Here is a 23,061-nt window from a genome sequence, read left to right on the forward strand (position 1 = left end):
AATTTGCGACCTCCTGGGCCCCAGCAGCGTCCAAAAACGCCAAACGCACGATTTGCAGCTAGCAAGGCTTATTGGCGTTCTTTCAGCGGGAAAACACTTCTGCACGACTCCACGGCGAGAGGGATCCGTCCACCAAAGGGGAAGTCTCTAGCCCTTTTCGTTCCTGCAGAAACCTCAGCTTCTTCTGTCCAGTCGAAGCTTCTTTGCACCCGCAGCTGGCATTTCCTGGGCATCTGCCCATCTCCGACTTGCTTGTGACTTTTGGACTTGGTCCCCTTGTTCCACAGGTATCCTAGATTGGAAATCCACAGTTGTTGCATTGCTGGTTTGTGTCTTTCCTGCATTATTCCTCTAACACGACTTCTTTGTCCTTAGGGGAACTTTAGTGCACTTTGCACTCACTTTTCAGGGTCTTGGGGAGGGTTATTTTTCTAACTCTCACTATTTTCTAATAGTCCCAGCGACCCTCTACAAGGTCACATAGGTTTGGGGTCCATTCGTGGTTCGCATTCCACTTTTGGAGTATATGGTTTGTGTTGCCCCTATCCCTATGTTTCCCCATTGCATCCTATTGTAACTATACATTGTTTGCACTGTTTTCTAAGACTATACTGCATATTTTTGCTATTGTGTATATATATATATCTTGTGTATATTTCCTATCCTCTCACTGAGGGTACACTCTAAGATACTTTGGCATATTGTCATAAAAATAAAGTACCTTTATTTTTAGTATAACTGTGTATTGTGTTTTCTTATGATATTGTGCATATGACACTGAGTGGTACTGTAGTAGCTTCACACGTCTCCTAGTTCAGCCTAAGCTGCTCTGCTAAGCTACCATTATCTATCAGCCTAAGCTGCTAGACACCCTATACACTAATAAGGGATAACTGGGCCTGGTGCAAGGTGCAAGTACCCCTTGGTACTCACTACAAGCCAGTCCAGCCTCCTACATTGGTTGTGCAGTGGTGGGATAAGTGCTTGAGACTACTTACCACTCTTGTCATTGTACTTTTCATAAGAGAAAAATATACAAAACAAGGTCCGTGTATATACACATACCCAAAAAGTTTTGCATTTCCTCTTTTCACTCTTTTCTAAGTGCTGAAAAGTACTTCTAAACTTTCAAAAAGTTCTTAAAAGTTTAAAAAGTTTTTTCTGTCTTTCCAAAAAAGTTCTGAAAACTTTTTTCTCTTTTTCTATCACTTTAACTCTCTCTAAAAAATGTCTGGCACAGGCCAAAGTGTTGATCTGTCCAAACTTGCATATGACAACTGTAGGAAGTTGCCTCTGTATGTGCTATTTCAAAGTAAGGAATAGCATGCACAGAGTCCAAGGGTTCCCCTTAGAGGTAAAATAGTGGTAAAAATAGATAATACTAATGCTCTATTTTGTGGTAGTGTGGTCGAGCAGTAGGCTTATCCAAGGAGTAGTGTTAAGCATTTGTTGTACATACATATAGACAATAAATGAGGTACACACACTCAGAGACAAATCCAGCCAATAGGTTTTTATATAGAAAAATATCTTTTCTTAGTTTATTTTAAGAACCACAGGTTCAAATTCTACATGTAATATCTCATTCGAAAGGTATTGCAGGTAAGTACTTTAGGAACTTCAAATCATAAAAATTGCATGTATACTTTTCAAGTTATTGACAAATAGCTGTTTTAAAAGTGGACACTTAGTGCAATTTTCACAGTTCCTAGGGGAGGTAAGTATTTGTTAGGTTAACCAGGTAAGTAAGACACTTACAGGGCTTAGTTCTTGGTCCAAGGTAGCCCACCGTTGGGGGTTCAGAGCAACCCCAAAGTCACCACACCAGCAGCTCAGGGCCGGTCAGGTGCAGAGTTCAAAGTGGTGCCCAAAACGCATAGGCTAGAATGGAGAGAAGGGGGTGCCCCGGTTCCGGTCTGCTTGCAGGTAAGTACCCGCGTCTTCGGAGGGCAGACCAGGGGGGTTTTGTAGGGCACCGGGGGGGACACAAGTCCACACAGAAATTTCACCCTCAGCAGCGCGGGGGCGGCCGGGTGCAGTGTAGGAACAGGCGTCGGGTTCGCAATGTTAGTCTATGAGAGATCTCGGGATCTCTTCAGCGCTGCAGGCAGGCAAGGGGGGGATTCCTCGGGGAAACCTCCACTTGGGCTAGGGAGAGGGACTCCTGGGGGTCACTTCTCCAGTGAAAGTCCGGTCCTTCAGGTCCTGGGGGCTGCGGGTGCAGGGTCTCTCCCAGGCGTCGGGACTTTAGGTTCAAAGAGTCGCGGTCAGGGGAAGCCTCGGGATTCCCTCTGCAGGCGGCGCTGTGGGGGCTCAGGGGGGACAGGTTTTGGTACTCACAGTATCAGAGTAGTCCTGGGGTCCCTCCTGAGGTGTCGGATCTCCACCAGCCGAGTCGGGGTCGCCGGGTGCAGTGTTGCAAGTCTCACGCTTCTTGCGGGGAGCTTGCAGGGTTCTTTAAAGCTGCTGGAAACAAAGTTGCCGCTTTTCTTGGAGCAGGTCCGCTGTCCTCGGGAGTTTCTTGTCTTTTCGAAGCAGGGGCAGTCCTCAGAGGATGTCGAGGTCGCTGGTCCCTTTGGAAGGCGTCGCTGGAGCAGGATCTTTGGAAGGCAGGAGACAGGCCGGTGAGTTTCTGGAGCCAAGGCAGTTGTCGTCTTCTGGTCTTCCTCTGCAGGGGTTTTCAGCTAGGCAGTCCTTCTTCTTGTAGTTGCAGGAATCTAATTTTCTAGGGTTCAGGGTAGCCCTTAAATACTAAATTTAAGGGCGTGTTTAGGTCTGGGGGGTTAGTAGCCAATGGCTACTAGCCCTGAGGGTGGGTACACCCTCTTTGTGCCTCCTCCCAAGGGGAGGGGGTCACAATCCTAACCCTATTGGGGGAATCCTCCATCTGCAAGATGGAGGATTTCTAAAAGTTAGAGTCACTTCAGCTCAGGACACCTTAGGGGCTGTCCTGACTGGCCAGTGACTCCTCCTTGTTGCTTTCTTTGTTCCCTCCAGCCTTGCCGCCAAAAGTGGGGGCCGTGGCCGGAGGGGGCGGGCAACTCCACTAAGCTGGAGTGCCCTGCTGGGCTGTGACAAAGGGGTGAGCCTTTGAGGCTCACCGCCAGGTGTCACAGCTCCTGCCTGGGGGAGGTGTTAGCATCTCCACCCAGTGCAGGCTTTGTTACTGGCCTCAGAGTGACAAAGGCACTCTCCCCATGGGGCCAGCAACATGTCTCTAGTGTGGCAGGCTGCTGGAACCAGTCAGCCTACACAGCTAGTTGGTTAAGTTTCAGGGGGCACCTCTAAGGTGCCCTCTGTGGTGTATTTTACACTAAAATGTACACTGGCATCAGTGTGCATTTATTGTGCTGAGAAGTTTGATACCAAACTTCCCAGTTTTCAGTGTAGCCATTATGGTGCTGTGGAGTTCGTGTAAAACAGACTCCCAGACCATATACTCTTATGGCTACCCTGCACTTACAATGTCTAAGGTTTTGTTTAGACACTGTAGGGGCACAGTGCTCATGCACTGGTACCCTCACCTATGGTATAGTGCACCCTGCCTTAGGGCTGTAAGGCCTGCTAGAGGGTTGTCTTACCTATACTGCATAGGCAGTGAGAGGCTGGCATGGCACCCTGAGGGGAGTGCCATGTCGACTTACTCATTTTGTTCTCACTAGCACACACAGGCTTGTAAGCAGTGTGTCTGTGCTGAGTGAGGGGTCTCTAGGGTGGCATAAGACATGCTGCAGCCCTTAGAGACCTTCCTTGGCATCAGGGCCCTTGGTACTAGAAGTACCAGTTACAAGGGACTTATCTGAATGCCAGGGTGTGCCAATTGTGGATACAATGGTACATTTTAGGTGAAGGAACACTGGTGCTGGGGCCTGGTTAGCAGGGTCCCAGCACACTTCTCAGTCAAGTCAGCATCAGTATCAGGCAAAAAGTGGGGGGTAACTGCAACAGGGAGCCATTTCTTTACAACAACCTTAGCTGGAAAAGAGCAAGGAGTCTCTGTATAGAGAGAGGTTTGAGTGTAGGAAGAATCCTTCCTTGGAACTGTTACTTAACATGCTTAGAGAACAGGATAAGGCCATAGGTGCCCCATCTGTTGAAAAAGTACCTAATAGTTCCCAATCTGATTCAGGGACTCCCCCAGGAAAAGATTCAGGAAAGAAACTTCCTAGCCTGCCCATTACTAGACAATCTAGCATAGATGGTAATGATGATGAGCCACACCAAATAAATAGTGTTGTCTCACATCATAGCAAAAGCATTTATTCTCACCATACTGGTAGTAATGTTTCTGTAAACCAAGCTGTTAGGGTGCCTTCTGTAAGGGACAGGTCTCCTTCTGTTCATTCCCATCATAGCTCTGTTTCTAGAAATGTCCCTCCCACCAACCCTGATGACAGAATGTTAGAGAGGGAACTCAATAAGTTGAGGGTGGAACAAACCAGACTGAAGCTTAAAAAGCAACAGCTGGATTTGGATAGACAGTCTTTTGAATTAGAGAAGGAAAGACAGAAGTTGGGTTTAGAAACCCATGGTGGCAGCAGCAGTATTCCCCATAGTCATCCTGCAAAAGAGCATGATTCCAGGAATCTGCACAAGATAGTTCCCCCTTATAAGGAGGGGGATGACATTAACAAGTGGTTTGCTGCACTTGAGAGGGCCTGTGTTGTACAGGATGTCCCTCAAAGGCAGTGGGCTGCTATCCTATGGCTATCATTTAGTGGAAAAGGTAGGGATAGGCTCCTTACTGTGAAAGAAAATGATGCTAATAATTTCCAAGTTCTTAAGAATGCACTCCTGGATGGTTATGGCTTAACCACTGAACAGTACAGGATAAAGTTCAGAGAGACCAAAAAGGAGTCTTCACGAGACTGGGTTGATTTCATTGACCAAGCAGTGAAGGCCTTGGAGGGGTGGTTACATGGCAGTAAAGTTACTGATTATGACAGCCTGTATAACTTGATCCTGAGAGAGCATATTCTTAATAATTGTGTGTCTGATTTGTTGCACCAGTACTTGGTGGACTCTGATCTGACCTCTCCCCAAGAATTGGGAAAGAAGGCTGACAAATGGGTCAGAACAAGAGTGAACAGAAAAGTTCATACAGGGGGTGACAAAGATGGCAACAAAAAGAAGGATGGTAAGTCTTCTGACAAGGGTGGGGACAAATCTAAAAATGAGTCTTCATCAGGCCCACAAAAACACTCTGGTGGGGGTGGTGGGTCCAAATCCTCCTTTAATCAGAACAAGGAAAAGAAACCATGGTGCTATTTATGTAAAATAAAAGGCCATTGGACAACAGATCCCAGTTGTCCAAAGAAAGGCACCACAGCTCCTACCACTACAACCCCTACTGCTACACCTAGTGTCCCTACTAATAGCAGTGGTGGTGGGAGCAAACCTACTAATAGCCAATCCAAGGGAGTAGCTGGGCTCACTTTTGGTAATTTAGTTGGGGTTGGTCTGATTAGGGAGACCACAGAGGCTACTTTAGTCTCTGAAGGGGCTATTGATTTAGCCACTTTGGTTGCTTGCCCCCATAACTTGGAGAAGTACAAGCAACTAACCCTAATAAATGGTGTTGAGGTCCAGGCCTACAGGGACACAGGTGCCAGTGTCACAATGGTGATTGAGAAACTGGTGCACCCTGAACAACACATACTTGGACACCAGTACCAAGTAACCGATGCTCACAACATAACACAAAGCCACCCCATGGCTGTTGTAAATCTCAACTGGGGGGGGGGGGGGTAACTGGTCCAAAGAAAGTTGTGGTAGCTTCAGATTTACCTGTAGACTGTCTATTAGGGAATGATTTGGAGACATCAGCTTGGTCAGATGTGGAGTTGGAGGCCCATGCAGCAATGCTGGGCATTCCAGGGCATATTTTTGCTTTGACAAGGGCTCAGGCCAAAAAGCAAAAAGGACAGGGAAGCTTGGATCCTGGAACAATGGACCAAGTGCTCCCTAAAGCTAGGGCTAGTAGAAGCAAACCACTTCCTACTATCCCTCCCTCTACAGTGGATTCGACTTCTGAGGAAGAAGAATTCCCTCCCTGTGCAGAACCTACACCAGAGGAGCTGGAAGCAGACACTGCTGAGCTTTTGGGTGAAGGGGGGCCTGCCAGAGAGGAGCTGAGTGTGGCACAGCAAACCTGTCCCACATTAGAGGGTCTCAGACAGCAAGCTGTCAAACAGGCTAATGGGGATGTCAGTGACTCTCACAGAGTTTACTGGGAGGACAACCTCTTGTACACTGAGCATAGGGATCCTAAACCTGGAGCTGCCAGGAGATTAGTGATTCCTCAGGAGTACAGAAAGTTCCTCCTAACACTGGCACATGACATTCCCTTAGCTGGGCACCTAGGACAAATGAAAACTTGGGACAGGCTTGTTCCCCTGTTTCATTGGCCTAGGATGTCAGAGGACACAAAGGAATTTTGTAAGTCCTGTGAAACCTGTCAAGCCAGTGGCAAGACAGGTGGCACACCAAAGGCACCCCTTATTCCACTGCCTGTGGTTGGGGTTCCCTTTGAAAGGGTAGGGGTTGACATAGTTGGCCCCCTTGACCCTCCTACTGCTTCAGGCAATAGGTTTATCTTGGTGGTAGTGGACCATGCCACAAGATATCCTGAAGCAATTCCTTTAAGGACCACTACAGCTCCTGCAGTGGCAAAGGCCCTCCTGGGAATATTTTCCAGGGTGGGCTTCCCAAAGGAAGTAGTATCAGACAGAGGAAGCAATTTCATGTCTGCATACTTAAAGGCCATGTGGAAGGAGTGTGGTGTAACGTACAAGTTCACAACACCCTATCATCCACAAACAAATGGACTGGTGGAGAGATTTAATAAAACTCTAAAAGGCATGATTATGGGTCTCCCTGAAAAACTCCGCAGGAGATGGGATATCCTTCTACCATGCCTCCTTTTTGCCTACAGGGAGGTACCCCAGAAAGGAGTGGGCTTCAGCCCCTTTGAACTTCTTTTTGGACACCCTGTTAGGGGTCCACTCACACTTGTAAAGGAGGGTTGGGAACAACCTTTAAAAGCTCCTAAGGATATTGTGGATTATGTACTTGGCCTCAGATCAAGGATGGCTGAGTACATGAAAAAGGCCAGTAAAAACCTTCAGGCCAGCCAAGAGCTCCAGAAGCAATGGCATGATCAGAAGGCTGTTTTGGTTCAGTACCAACCAGGGCAGAAAGTGTGGGTCTTGGAGCCTGTGGCCCCAAGAGCACTCCAAGATAAATGGAGTGGACCCCACACAATTGTTGAAAAGAAGGGTGAAGTCACCTACTTGGTTGACTTAGGCACTGCCAGGAGTCCCCTTAGGGTGCTCCATGTCAACCGCCTGAAACCCTACTATGACAGGGCTGATCTCACCCTGCTCATGGCAACAGATGAGGGACAGGAAGAAGACACTGATCCTCTACCTGATCTCTTCTCTTCCACAGATCAAGATGCTCTTGTGGAAGGTGTAGTTTTGGCTGATTGTCTTACTGCTGAGCAGAAAGACAATTGCATAAATCTCCTAGGACAATTTTCAGAACTCTTCTCTACTGTGCCAGGCACCACTTCTTGGTGTGAGCACACTATAGATACTGGAGACAGTTTACCTCTCAAAAGTAAGATCTATAGGCAGCCTGACCATGTCAGGGACTGCATAAAGCAAGAAGTTCAGAAAATGTTGGAACTAGGAGTGGTTGAGCACTCTGACAGTCCATGGGCTTCCCCTGTGGTACTGGTACCAAAACCCAATTCTAAAGATGGAAAGAAGGAAATGCGGTTTTGTGTAGACTATAGAGGTCTCAACTTGGTAACCAAAACTGATGCTCACCCTATACCCAGGGCAGATGAGCTTATAGATACACTGGCATCTGCCAAGTATCTAAGCACTTTTGATTTGACTGCAGGGTATTGGCAGATCAAATTATCAGAAGATGCTAAATCTAAGACTGCATTTTCTACCATTGGAGGACATTACCAGTTTACTGTAATGCCTTTTGGTTTGAAAAATGCACCTGCCACTTTTCAAAGGTTGGTGAACACAGTCCTGCAAGGGCTGGAAGCTTTCAGTGCAGCATATTTGGACGATATAGCTGTCTTTAGCTCCAGCTGGGATGATCACCTGGTCCACCTATGGAAAGTTTTGGAGGCCCTGCAAAAGGCAGGCCTCACTATCAAGGCTTCAAAGTGCCAGATAGGGCAGGGTAAGGTGGTTTATCTGGGACACCTTGTTGGTGGGGAACAGATTGCACCACTTCAGGGGAAAATCCAAACTATTATTGATTGGGTTCCCCCTACCACTCAGACTCAAGTGAGAGCCTTCCTAGGCCTCACTGGGTATTACAGGAGGTTCATTAAGAACTATGGCTCCATTGCAGCCCCTCTTAATGACCTCGCATCCAAGAAAATGCCTAAAAAGGTATTATGGACAGCAAACTGTCGGAAAGCTTTTGAGGAGCTGAAGCAGGCCATGTGCTCTGCACCTGTCCTGAAAAGCCCTTGTTACTCTAAAAAATTCTATGTCCAAACTGATGCATCTGAATTAGGAGTAGGGGCAGTCCTATCACAACTTAATTCTGAGGGCCAGGATCAACCTGTTGCTTTTATTAGTAGAAGGTTGACCCCTAGAGAAAAGCGTTGGTCTGCCATTGAGAGGGAGGCCTTTGCTGTGGTCTGGGCTCTGAAGAAGTTGAGGCCATACCTGTTTGGCACTCACTTCATTGTTCAGACAGACCACAAACCTCTACTTTGGCTAAAACAAATGAAAGGTGAAAATCCTAAATTGTTGAGGTGGTCCATATCCCTACAGGGAATGGACTATACAGTGGAACATAGACCTGGGAGTAGCCACTCCAATGCAGATGGACTCTCCAGATATTTCCACTTAGACAATGAAGACTCATCAGGTCATGGCTAGTCTTATTGTCCTTCGTTTGGGGGGGGAGGTTGTGTAGGAAAGTACCATCTTGCCTGGCATGTTACCCCCATTTTTCACTGTATATATGTTGTTTTAGTTGTATGTGTCACTGGGACACTGGTAACCCAGGGCCCCAGTGCTCATAAGTGTGCCTGAATGTGTTACCTGTGTAGTGACTAACTGTCTCACTGAGGCTCTGCTAATCAGAACCTCAGTGGTTATGCTCTCTCATTTCTTTCCAAATTGTCACTGACAGGCTAGTGACCATTTTTACCAATTTACATTGGCTTACTGGAACACCCTTATAATTCCCTAGTATATGGTACTGAGGTACCCAGGGTATTGGGGTTCCAGGAGATCCCTATGGGCTGCAGCATTTCTTTTGCCACCCATAGGGAGCTCTGACAATTCTTACACAGGCCTGCCACTGCAGCCTGAGTGAAATAACGTCCACGTTATTTCACAGCCATTTTACACTGCACTTAAGTAACTTATAAGTCACCTATATGTCTAACCTTTACCTGGTAAAGGTTAGGTGCAAAGTTACTTAGTGTGAGGGCACCCTGGCACTAGCCAAGGTGCCCCCACATTGTTCAGAGCCAATTCCCTGAACTTTGTGAGTGCGGGGACACCATTACACGCGTGCACTACATATAGGTCACTACCTATATGTAGCTTCACCATGGTAACTCCGAATATGGCCATGTAACATGTCTATGATCCTGGGATTGCCCCCTCTAAACCATCCTGGCATAGTTGGCACAATCCCATGATCCCAGTGGTCTGTAGCACAGACCCTGGTACTGCCAAACTGCCCTTCCTGGGGTTTCACTGCAGCTGCTGCTGCTGCCAAGCCCTCAGACAGGCAGCTGCCCTCCTGGGGTCCAGCCAGGCCTGGCCCAGGATGGCAGAACAAAGAACTTCCTCTGAGAGAGGGTGTGACACCCTCTCCCTTTGGAAAATGGTGTGAAGGCAGGGGAGGAGTAGCCTCCCCCAGCCTCTGGAAATGCTTTGTTGGGCACAGATGTGCCCAATTCTGCATAAGCCAGTCTACACCGGTTCAGGGACCCCTTAGCCCCTGCTCTGGCGCGAAACTGGACAAAGGAAAGGGGAGTGACCACTCCCCTGACCTGCACCTCCCCTGGGAGGTGTCCAGAGCTCCTCCAGTGTGCTCCAGACCTCTGCCATCTTGGAAACAGAGGTGCGGCTGGCACACTGGACTGCTCTGAGTGGCCAGTGCCACCAGGTGACGTCAGAGACTCCTGCTGATAGGCTCCTTCAGGTGTTAGTAGCCTATCCTCTCTCCTAGGTAGCCACACCCTCTTTTCTGGCTATTTAGGGTCTCTGTCTCTGGGGAAACTTCAGATAACGAATGCAAGAGCTCATCCGAGTTCCTCTGCATCTCTCTCTTCACCTTCTGATAAGGAAACGACCGCTGACCGCGCTGGAAGCCTGCAAACCTGCAACATAGTAGCAAAGACGACTACTGCAACTCTGTAACGCTGATCCTGCCGCCTTCTCGACTGTTTTCCTGCTTGTGCATGCTGTGGGGGTAGCCTGCCTCCTCTCTGCACCAGAAGCTCCGAAGAAATCTCCCGTGGGTCGACAGAATCTTCCCCCTGCAACCGCAGGCACCAAAAAGCTGCATTACCGGTCCCTTGGGTCTCCTCTCAGCACGACGAGCGAGGTCCCTCGAATCCAGCGACTCTGTCCAAGTGACCCCCACAGTCCAGTGACTCTTCAGTCCAAGTTTGGTGGAGGTAAGTCCTTGCCTCACCTCGCTGGGCTGCATTGCTGGGAACCGCGACTTTGCAGCTACTCCGGCCCCTGTGCACTTCCGGCGGAAATCCTTTGTGCACAGCCAAGCCTGGGTCCACGGCACTCTAACCTGCATTGCACGACTTTCTAAGTTGGTCTCCGGCGACGTGGGACTCCTTTGTGCAACTTCGGCGAGCACCGTTTCACGCATCCTCGTAGTGCCTGTTTCTGGCACTTCTCCGGGTGCTACCTGCTTCAGTGAGGGCTCTTTGTCTTGCTCGACGTCCCCTCTCTCTTCAGGTCCAATTTGCGACCTCCTGGTCCCTCCTGGGCCCCAGCAGCGTCCAAAAACGCCAAACGCACTATTTGCAGCTAGCAAGGCTTATTGGCGTTCTTTCAGCGGGAAAACACTTCTGCACGACTCTCCACGGCGAGAGGGATCCGTCCACCAAAGGGGAAGTCTCTAGCCCTTTTCGTTCCTGCAGAAACCTCAGCTTCTTCTGTCCAGTCGAAGCTTCTTTGCACCCGCAGCTGGCATTTCCTGGGCATCTGCCCATCTCCGACTTGCTTGTGACTTTTGGACTTGGTCCCCTTGTTCCACAGGTATCCTAGATTGGAAATCCACAGTTGTTGCATTGCTGGTTTGTGTCTTTCCTGCATTATTCCTCTAACACGACTTCTTTGTCCTTAGGGGAACTTTAGTGCACTTTGCACTCACTTTTCAGGGTCTTGGGGAGGGTTATTTTTCTAACTCTCACTATTTTCTAATAGTCTCAGCGACCCTCTACAAGGTCACATAGGTTTGGGGTCCATTCGTGGTTCGCATTCCACTTTTGGAGTATATGGTTTGTGTTGCCCCTATCCCTATGTTTCCCCATTGCATCCTATTGTAACTATACATTGTTTGCACTGTTTTCTAAGACTATACTGCATATTTTTGCTATTGTGTATATATATTTTGTGTATATTTCCTATCCTCTCACTGAGGGTACACTCTAAGATACTTTGGCATATTGTCATAAAAATAAAGTACCTTTATTTTTAGTAGAACTGTGTATTGTGTTTTCTTATGATATTGTGCATATGACACTGAGTGGTACTGTAGTAGCTTCACACGTCTCCTAGTTCAGCCTAAGCTGCTCTGCTAAGCTACCATTATCTATCAGCCTAAGCTGCTAGACACCCTATACACTAATAAGGGATAACTGGGCCTGGTGCAAGGTGCAAGTACCCCTTGGTACTCACTACAAGCCAGTCCAGCCTCCTACACCCCGTTGGTAGGTTTATCCTGTGTTACGCTTGTATGTGCAAAGGCCTACAGTAGGCCAAATGGGACATGCTTTGTGCTGTATGGCACAAAAGTAGGTAATCTGCAGCAAGTGACTTCCATATTACTCTACCCCAGGCTACGATGGGGAGCTGTAACTGCTACCAGATTGGTTGCCATCAGCCCGAGCCTCCCCGGCGTATACTTGTGTACTACAAAGCGATGCAGATTTAGGGTAAAACCTCCTAAAAGATGGGTGTTCAACTCTTTTAAAAAACGAGACAAATTGAGCCATTTAGACACGAGTACAAGCAGTAAAAATGTGTGCAAACAATATTTGTTCCTGTTCGACTCTCTTGGCCCCTAGGAGTTGAGCACCCATTCTGCGCACGGCCGGTTGCACTTCACCTCACATTGCACCAAAACCGTGCCCTGGGGGTGTTTGTGTGCAAAATGAGTCTTGAAGACATAATGAATGGCTACCCATCGTGTAGAAGAATGTTTCAGAGCACTGTCTTCTCTGCCTCTTGTCCCTTGTTGTTACGGTGCAGTACTTGACTCCCAGCAGAGTAGGTGCAGGTCCTGGCTGTGCATAAGTAGCATCTCCAAAACACCTTTCTAAGTGGTCCCCAGGACAGTGTTAGGACAAAGGATAAACTAAACTTCTGTCTCCAAAAACCAACAAGAAAGGGGCAGATGAGTACTTGGGTTTAAAATGAAACAAATTGAGCAAACACATATTACCAAAATGTGGTTATCCCCTCAAAACACTCCTCTGTTTAACAACATGAACGGATATAGAGAAGCACTGCGGCCATTTTGCTTTTTACACTGATTTGCTTGGACGCAGTAGCTTTAAAACCAGTCCACACACTGAATGGAAACTCAGCTTGGGCACTTAAATACACTTTAGTACAGAGACCGAAGCCGGCATCAAAGGAGTCGTGGAATGGAAGGTGCACTCGTACTCGCCTAATGATGCTCTCTTCTTGCTCCCACAGGGTCGGTGTACTTGAACGACTGCCGCGCACAGTACCTCATCCCCTACTACCTGATCGTTTCAGGCGTAACCAGCCTCCTGCTTCTCATTTCAAGCGTCTTGCCCTGCGGAAACAGAGAACAGCCCTCCATACTGATCACAGCCTTCCAGGTGGTCTTCGGCGCCTTCCAGCTGGCGTTCTTCGTTGCAGGTCAGCATTAACCAGTGGGTGGGACTGCGTGGGAAGCGTTAGCTTCATTGAGCTTGGCCTGTGGAGTATCATTACATCTCCTACACTTCCACATTACCTCTACTGGCCATTACCAGCACAAATACGTCTACAGTACAATCACCTCATTTGCTTGGACGTTGTAATCCAAAAATACATATTTACCATACATTTATTTCAGTTTAATTCAATGTAATTCCATGTAAATGTATATATCACATAGCAACCATTGCTTGGGCTTCGTTTTAAAATTCACATTGTAGTTCATGTAGGAGCATTGCACTTTGTAAATAATTTATCTTATATTAAATATATTTAATATTAAATGCATTCTAAAATATTTACCATTGCTTTGGGTAAGAGTGGGATTTGGATTATAGTTATTGGTAGATTTAGGGCAAGGAATCCTTGTATTTGTTTTAATAAACATTAATGTAATTTTTTTTTTTTTTAAATTATATATGCATTACTGGTCAGTGGTAAGATTAGTATTATGGGAATAGCACTATATTTTTATAAAAAAACAAATGTAATTTACTTCAAATCTATATGATCATTAGCATTGAAATTAGGGCTATTTTAAGAGTTTCTTAATTTGATCCATCACTTTAATTTTTTTTTTTTTATATATATATTCGATGGCATGTGTAGCTGCAGATACACATGCTGTGCACATCCCGCCACCTGGTGTTGGGCTCGGAGTGTTACAAGTTGTTTTTCTTCGAAGAAGTCTTTTCAAGTCACAAGACCGAGGGACTCCTCCCATTCCGACTCCATTGCGCATGGGCGTCGACTCCATCTTAGATTGTTTTTTTTCCGCCATCGGGATCGGACGTGTTCCTTTTCGCTCCGTGTTTCGAGTCGGAAAGTTAGTTAGAATCTCGGAAAAAACGTCGGTATTGTTTGCGTTCGGTATCGGGTTAGTTACAACAGTTCGACACCGAATTTTGAAGAGCTCCGGTGGCCCTTCAGGTTTTTTTTTTCGATCCCCCGTCGGGGCCTGGTCTGCCCGGCCACGTGTGACTTCAAGGCTGATGGAACGGACCCCATTCCGCTTCTGTCCAAAATGCCATAACAAGTATCCGTATACGGATCAGCATCTGGTCTGTAACTTGTGCTTGTCTCCAGAGCACAAGGAAGATACTTGTGAAGCCTGTCGAGCGTTTCGGTCGAGGAAGACATTAAGAGACCGAAGAGCCAGAAGACTGCAGATGGCGTCAACGCCGACAGGACAAGAGCGTTTCGAGGAGGAAGAAGAAGCTTTCTCTATCCACGAGTCGGACTCGGAAGAGCTCGAGGCCGAAGAAATGCCGAAAACCGTGAGTAAGACGTCGAAACATAAGACTCAAGAGAAGACAACAAAAGCCCAGGGGACGCCACCGCCAACTGGCCATGGCTTAACCCAAAAAATAGGTGACCGATCCAAGGCACCGAAAAAGGGCACGCTTGTGTCGAAGTTATCCGACTCCGGTCGAGATACTGCCACACAGCAATCTCGGACCTGAGACATCGGCTCCGAGAAATTTCGGCACCGGGACAGCAGCACCGAAGAAGTTCGGCACCGAGACACCACCACGCCGAAAATAAAAAAGGTTTCTTCGGAGCCTAAAAAGACGTCCGAAAAAGTTTTGGTTCCGAAACATCCAGCCTCGGAGCCGAAAACAGGTTCCTATACAGAGGAACAAGGATTGTCCTCCCAAATGCAAAAGCATAAATTCGGAGAGGAACTTGAAGCAGTAGAGCCAGACTATACTCAAAGAAGGCTCCACATTCAAGAAGACACAGGGAAGATAACCACTCTTCCCCCAATTAAAATAAAAAGAAGACTTGCCTTTCAAGAAAAGGACAAGCAGCCACAGGCAAAGGTAGCAAGGAAAACAACTCCACCACCGTCTCCACCACCATCAATGCACACATCACTGGTAGCAACTCCTCCACTGATGCACTCCCCGACTCATACTACAATGAGTCAAGATGATCCCGATGCATGGGACCTTTTACGATGCTCCAGTATCAGACAACAGCCCAGGCTCGTACCCTGCGAGGCCGTCGCCACCTGAGGACAATACATCTTACACACAGGTGGTCGCAAGGGCAGCTGCTTTCCATAACGTCACCTTGCATTCCGAACCAATTGAGGATGACTTTTTGTTTAACACGCTATCCTCCACTCCTAGCCAATACCAAAGCCTACCTAAAACATTCAAAACAAATCTTTCAGGATCCTGTTAAAGGCCGAGCCATAACTCCAAGGGTGGAGAAAAAGTACAAGCCACCGCCAACAGATCCAGTTTATATTACAACGCAGTTAACACCAGACTCAGTAGTTGTCGGGGCAGCTCGTAAGAGAGCAAACTCTCATATCTCGGGGGACGCACCAACTCCAGACAAGGAGAGTCGCAAATTTGATGCTGCGGGCAAAAGGGTTGCAGCACAAGCAGCAAACCAATGGCGCATTGCCAATTTACAAGCACTTTTGGCAAGATACGATAGAGCTCACTGGGATGAGATGCAACATTTCATAGAACACTTACCCAAAGAGTTCCAGAAAAGAGCACAACAAGTGGTGGAAGAAGGACAAAGTATCTCTAACAATCAGATACGGTCTTCAATGGATGCAGCAGATACGGCTGCAAGGACAGTAAATACTGCAATAACAATAAGAAGGCACGCATGGCTGCGTACGTCAGGGTTCAAGCCGGAAATTCAACCAGCCGTGCTAAATATGCCATTTAATGAACAGCAGTTGTTTGGGCCGGAAGTCGACACTGCTATTGATAAACTCAAGAAAGACACTGATACAGCAAAAGCCATGGGCGCACTCTACTCCCCGCAGAGCAGAGGCACATTTCGCAAAACACCTGTTAGGGGAGGGTTTCGAGGGCAACCTACAGAAACCACAACATCACAAACAAGGCCCACTTACCAAAGCCAATATCAGCGGGGAGGTTTTCGGGGGTAATATAGAGGGGGACAATTCCAAACAAATAGAGGAAAGTTCCAAAGCCCCAAAACTCCTCAAAATAAGCAGTGACTTACAAGTCACACATCCCCATCACATAACACCTGTGGGGGGGAGACTAAGCCAATTTTACAAACATTGGGAGGAGATAACAGATACTTGGGTACTGGCAATTATCCAGCATGGTTATTGCATAGAATTTCTCAAATTCCCTCCAAGAGTCCCACCGAAAACACACAGTATGTCAAAACAACATATAGATCTTCTAGGATTAGAAGTTCAAGCATTGCTACAAAAAGAAGCAATATAATTAGTACCAAAACAACAATTAAACCCAGGAGTTTACTCACTGTACTTTCTAATACCCAAAAAAGACAAGAGTCTAAGACCTATACTAGATCTCAGAACATTAAATACATACATCACATCAGACCACTTTCACATGGTTACATTACAAGAAGTAATCCCACTGCTCAAACAACAAGACTACATGACAACACTGGATCTAAAGGATGCATATTTCCATATACCAATACATCCTTCACACAGAAAGTACCTAAGGTTTGTATTCCAAGGTATACATTACCAATTCAAAGTGTTGCCATTCAGAATAACAACTGCGCCAAGAGTTTTTACAAAATGCCTGGCAGTAGTAGCTGCACATATCAGAAGGCAGCAAATACATGTGTTCCCGTACCTAGACGATTGGTTAATCAAAACAAACACGCAAATAGTGTTCACAACACACAAAATATGTCATAGAAACCCTACACAAACTAGGTTTCTCGATCAACTACCCAAAGTCACACCTTCTGCCGTGTCAAACACAGCAATACCTAGGGGCAACAATCAACACAGCAAAAGGGATTGCCACACCAAGTCCACAAAGAGTTCAAACGTTTCACAATGTAATACACGCCATGTATCCAAAACAAAGGATACAAGTCAAAATGGTAATGAAACTACTAGGCATTATGTCTTCATGCATAGGCATTGTCCCAAATGCAAGGTTGCACATGCGGCCCTTACAACAGTGCCTAGCATCACAATGGTCACAAGCACAGGGTCACCTTCTAGATCTGGTGTTGATAGACCGCCAAACATACATCTCGCTTCAATGGTGGAACAGTATAAATTTAAACCAAGGGTGGCCTTTCCAAGACCCAGTGCCACTATACGTGATAACGACAGATGCATCCATGACAGGGTGGGGAGCACACCTCAATCAGCACAGCATCCAAGGACAATGGGACGTACAGCAAAGACAGTTTCACATAAATCACTTAGAACTGTTAGCGGTATTTCTAGCGCTGAAAGCATTTCAACCCATAATAACCCACAAATACATTCTTGTCAAAACAGACAACATGACAACAATGTATTACCTAAACAAACAGGGAGGGACACACTCAACACAGTTGTGTCTCCTGACACAGAAAATATGGCATTGGGCGATTCACAACCACATTCGCCTAATAGCACAATTTATTCCAGGAATTCAGAATCAGTTAGCAGACAATCTCTCTCGGGATCACCAACAGATCCACGAATGGGAGATTCATCCCCAAATACTGAACACTTACTTCCTAATTTGGGGAACACCACAAATAGATCTATTTGCGACAAAGGAAAACTCAAAATGCCAAAACTTCGCATCCAGGTACCCACAACATCAGTCTCAGGGCAATGCGCTATGGATGAACTGGTCAGGGATATTTGCGTACGCTTTTCCCCCTCTCCCACTCCTTCCATATCTAGTAAACAAGTTGAGTCAAAACAAACTCATACTAATAGCACCAACATGGGCAAGACAACCTTGGTACGCAACACTACTAGACCTTTCAGTAGTACCTCATGTCAAACTACCAAACAGACCAGATCTGTTAGCACAACACAAACGACAAATTAGACATCCAAATCCAGCATCGCTGAATCTAGCAATTTGGCTCCTGAAATCCTAGAATTCGGACACTTCGACCTCACACAAGAATGTATGGAGGTCATAAGACAAGCTAGGAAGCCTACCACTAGACACTGCTATGCAAATAAGTGGAAAAGATTTGTTTATTACTGCCATAATAATCAAATTCAACCCTTACACGCATCTGCAAAAGATATAGTAGGATACTTACTACATTTGCAAAAGTCAAAACTAGCTTTCTCTTCCATAAAAATACATCTTACTGCAATTTCAGCTTAACTGCAAATTACGCACTCAACTTCATTCTTTAGGATACCAGTCATAAAAGCATTTATGGAAGGCCTAAAGAGAATTATACCACCAAGAACACCACCAGTTCCTTTATGGAACCTCAACATTGTCTTAACACAACTCATTGGTCCACCTTTTGAGCCCATGCACTCTTGTGAAATGCAATACTTAACGTGGAAAGTTGCATTTTTAATTGCCATCACTTCTCTAAGAAGAGTAGGTGAAATTCAAGCATTTACCATTCAAGAACCATTTATTCAAATACACAAAAATAAAGTAGTTCTACGGACAAATCCTAAATTTTTACCAAAAGTAATCTCACCGTTCCACTTGAATCAAACGGTAGAATTACCAGTGTTCTTCCCACAGCCAGATTCTGTAGCTGAAAGAGCACTACATACATTAGACATCAAAAGAGCACTAATGTACTACATTGACAGAACAAAACTAATTTGAAAAACAAAACAACTAGTTATTGCCTTTCAAAAACCTCATACAGGAAATCCAATTTCAAAACAAGGCATTGCTAGATGGATAGTTAAGTGCATTCAAAACTGCTATCTTAAAGCTAAAAGAGAGCTGCCTATTACACCAAAGGCACACTCAACCAGAAAGAAAGGTGCTACCATGGCCTTTCTAGGAAATATTCCAATGAACGAAATATGTAAGGCAGCAACATGGTCTACGCCTCATACATTTACCAAGCACTACTGTGTAGATGTGTTAACTGCACAACAGGCAACAGTAGGTCAAGCTGTACTAAGAACATTATTTCAAACTACTTCAACTCCTACAGGCTGAACCACCGCTTTTGGGGAGATAACTGCTTACTAGTCTATGCACAGCATGTGTATCTGCAGCTACACATGCCATCGAACGGAAAATGTCACTTACCCAGTGTACATCTGTTCGTGGCATTAGTCGCTGCAGATTCACATACGCCCACCCGCCTCCCCGGGAGCCTGTAGCCGTTTAGAAGTAGATCTTGAACATTTGTACATTTGTAAATATATTACTTTAAAATTCATTATATACATACGTATTCACTCCATTGCATGGGCACTATTACTAGCATACACAACTCCTACCTCACCCTCTGCGGGGAAAACAATCTAAGATGGAGTCGACGCCCATGCGCAATGGAGTCGAAATGGGAGGAGTCCCTCGGTCTCGTGACTCGAGAAGACTTCTTCGAAGAAAAACAACTTGTAACACTCCAAGCCCAACACCAGATGGCGGGATGTGCACAGCATGTGAATCTGCAGCGACTAATGCCACAAACAGATGTACACTGGGTAAGTGACATTTTCCATATATATTCGATGGCATGTGTAGCTGCAGATACACATGCTGTGCACTGTTCCTGCAATCTAGTGTTGGGCTCGGAGTGTTACAAGTTGGTTTTTTTTCGAAGAAGTCTTTTCGAGTCACGGGACGAGTGACTCCTCCCATTCGGCTCCATTGTGCATGGGCATCGACCACATCTTAGAATGTTTTCTTTCCGCCACCGGGTTCGGACGTGTTCCTCTTCGCTCCGTATTTCGAATTGGGAAAGTTAGCTAAGTATCGAAAATTCAACGGTATTGTTCTCGTTCGGTACCGGTTTAATGTTAGTGTATTGGCACCGACATAAAGACCGCTTCGGCGGCCCTTCGGGGCTTCCACTCTTCGAGGCTTGGTCGGCCCGACCACACCAGTCGTCCAAGACTAATGGACCGGACCCCCTTCCGTTTCTGTCCTGAGTGTCACGCAAAGTATCCTTATACAGACCAGCACCGGGTCTGTAACCTGTGTTTATCGCCCGAACACAGAGAGGATACTTGGGAAGCTTGCCAAGCATTTCGATCGAAGAAAACCTTGAGAGATCGACGAGCAAGAAGACTACAAATGGCGTCGAAGCCGAAACAAGATCTCGACGTCGAGGAAGAAAGATTCTCCATCCAAGAAACTGACTCCGATGGTGAACGATCCTCGACGGTGCAACAAACCGTGAGTAAACCTGCCCCGTGCCAAACCCAGGGTCACACCAAGAAACTCAAGGCCATGGGGACGCCACCGCCAGCAGGCCATGGCTCAACCCACAGAAAGGAAGGTGATCAGATAACATCGGCACCGAAAAAGGCCAAAGAGTTGCCGAAGACTTCCGACTCCGGTCGAGATTCCGGCACCGAAAAAGTTCGACTTCGAGTGGTCGAATCAATCAAACCCCGAAAAAGCTCCTCGGAACCGAAAAAGACTATTACATTAGGAATTTCGGTACCGAAAAAATCAGCCTCTGAGCCGAAACGGCCATCATACACTGAGGAGCAAGGGCTTTCGACGCAACTCAAAGAAAGGCATAGATTTGAGCAAGATTTGGATATAGAAGAACCTGACCAAAGGCAACAAAGGTTACAAATCCAAAAGCATACAGGCAAGTTTCAGACCATTCCTCCACTCAAATCTAAAAGAAAACTAGCCTTTCAGGAATCGGAGATGCAACCAAAGGCCAAAGTGGTTAGAGACAAGTCACCACCACCACAGGTCTCACCACAACCATCCCCACTACACTCACCACACTTGTCACCAGTGGGAACACCGTTAATGCAGTCACCCACACATACTGGGATGACCCAAGAGGATGCTGATGCATGGGATTTATATGATCCACCAATATCGGATAACAGCCCAGAGTGTTCTCCAACCAAGCCGTCACCACCAGAGGACAGTACAGCAATATACGCAAGTACTAGCCAGGGCAGCTACGTTCCACAACGTAACAATGCTCTCTGAACCAGTGGAGGATGACTTCCTTTTCAACGCTCTGGCATCCACCCACACATCCTATCAAAGCCTGCCAATGCTACCGGGCATGCTCATGCATGCACAACAGGTCTTCCAAGAGCCTGTAAAGGATAGAGCTATAACACCTAGGGTAAAAAAAAAAAATATATATATATATACATATATATATATATACCACCCCCGACAGACCCAGTGTTTATAACGCAACACCTCACACCGGACTCAGTGGTTGTAGGGGCTGCAAGAAAAAGTGGAAACTCACACTACTTGCACGCTACGACAGGGCACACTGGGATGAGATGCAAGACATCATCCAGCACTTGCCCAAGGAACACCAAAAACGTGCCCAGCAAATAGTTGAAGAGGGACAGGCCATATCAAACCATCAGATAAGGTCTGCTTTAGACTCTGCAGATACAGCAGCAGGGACTGTCAACACGGCTGTAACAATTCGAAGGCATGCATGGCTGCGGAGTTCTGGATTCAAACCAGACATACAACAAGTGGTACTAAATATGCCGTTTAACCAACATCAGTTGTTTGGGCCGGAAGTCAATACTGCGATTGAAAAGATGGAAAAAGACAGACACAGCCAAAGCCATGAGTGCGCTCTACTCCCCACAATTCAGAGGCACTTTTAGGAAACCACAATTTAGAGGGGGATTTCGGCAACAAACATTTGAACCATCCACCTCCTAAACAAAACCCACCTATCAGTCACAATACCAAAGGGGGGGGGGGGGGGGGGTTGTGGTTCCTATAGAGGACAATTCCCAAGAGGAAGAGGGAAATTCCAGCCCGCCAAACCAAGCCCTAGCAAGCAGTGAATTCAATGTCACAACAACCCAACACTTGTCACCAGTGGGGGGAGGCTAACCAAATACTACCACAATTGGACACATATTACCACAGACACATGGGTCCTATCAATTATCCAACATGGTTATTGCATAGAATTCACAACATTCCCTCCAGATGTGCCACCAAAACCGCACAGACTGTCTCCACAACACTTAGACCTATTACATATAGAGGTCCAAGCACTGCTACAAAAACAAGCAATAGAGCTAGTACCCAATCACCAAAAAGGAACAGGCGTTTACTCACTGTATTTCCTTATTCCAAAAAAGGACAAAACGTTAAGGCCGATCTTAGATCTCAGAACACTGAATCTCTTCATCAAATCAGATCATTTCCACATGGTAACACTTCAGGACGTGGTTCCCTTACTAAAAAAGGGGGAATACATGACAACACTGGATCTCAAGGATGCGTATTTCCACATACCCATCCATCCATCTCACAGGAAATACCTAAGGTTTGTAATTTAAGGCAAACATTATCAATTCAAAGTGCTACCGTTCGTGATAACAGCCCCCAGAGTATTTACAAAATGCCTAGCCGTAGTAGCAGCTCACATAAGGAGACCGCACATGCACATTTGGACGATTGGCTAATAAAAGCAAACAACAATGTCAAATTCACACGCAATACGTCATAGAAACTCTACACAAACTAGGGTTTTCTATAAATTACCAAAAATCACATCTGCAACCATCCCAACTACAACAATACTTGGGAGCAACACACAACACACAAAGAGCAATTGCCACTCCAAGTCCACAAAGAGTTCAATTGTTCCAAAATGTAAGAACAGGCATACAACCAAACCAACACTACACGGTGAGGTTTGTAATGAAACTACAAGGCATGATGTCCTCATGGATAGCTATTGTCCCAAATGCAAGACTACACATGCGGCCCTTACAACAGTACCTAGCAAAACAATGGACGCAAGCACAGGGTCAACTACAAGATCTAGTGTTGATAGACCGCCAAACTCACTCTTCGCTTCAATGGTGGAACCCTATAAATTTAAACAAAGGGCGGCCTTTTTAAGACCCAGTGCCTCACGCCATTATCACAACAGATGCTTCCATGGTTGGGTGGGG

General features: G+C 46.3%; 1 protein-coding gene across 2 annotated transcripts in view; it reads left to right on the forward strand.

Moving 5' to 3' along the window:
• LOC138267458 (transmembrane protein 272-like) overlaps positions 1-23,061 on the forward strand; it is a 134,798-nt gene that overhangs the window by 43,107 nt on the left and 68,630 nt on the right. For both annotated transcript variants that reach the window (XM_069216403.1, XM_069216402.1), the window contains exon 4: positions 12,945-13,133. In XM_069216403.1, the coding sequence (XP_069072504.1) occupies positions 12,945-13,133 (189 nt within the window). The remainder of the gene's footprint in view (positions 1-12,944; positions 13,134-23,061) is intronic.

Source organism: Pleurodeles waltl, chromosome 12 (assembly GCF_031143425.1).
Source record: "Pleurodeles waltl isolate 20211129_DDA chromosome 12, aPleWal1.hap1.20221129, whole genome shotgun sequence".
Classification (NCBI taxonomy): Eukaryota; Metazoa; Chordata; class Amphibia; order Caudata; family Salamandridae; genus Pleurodeles; species Pleurodeles waltl.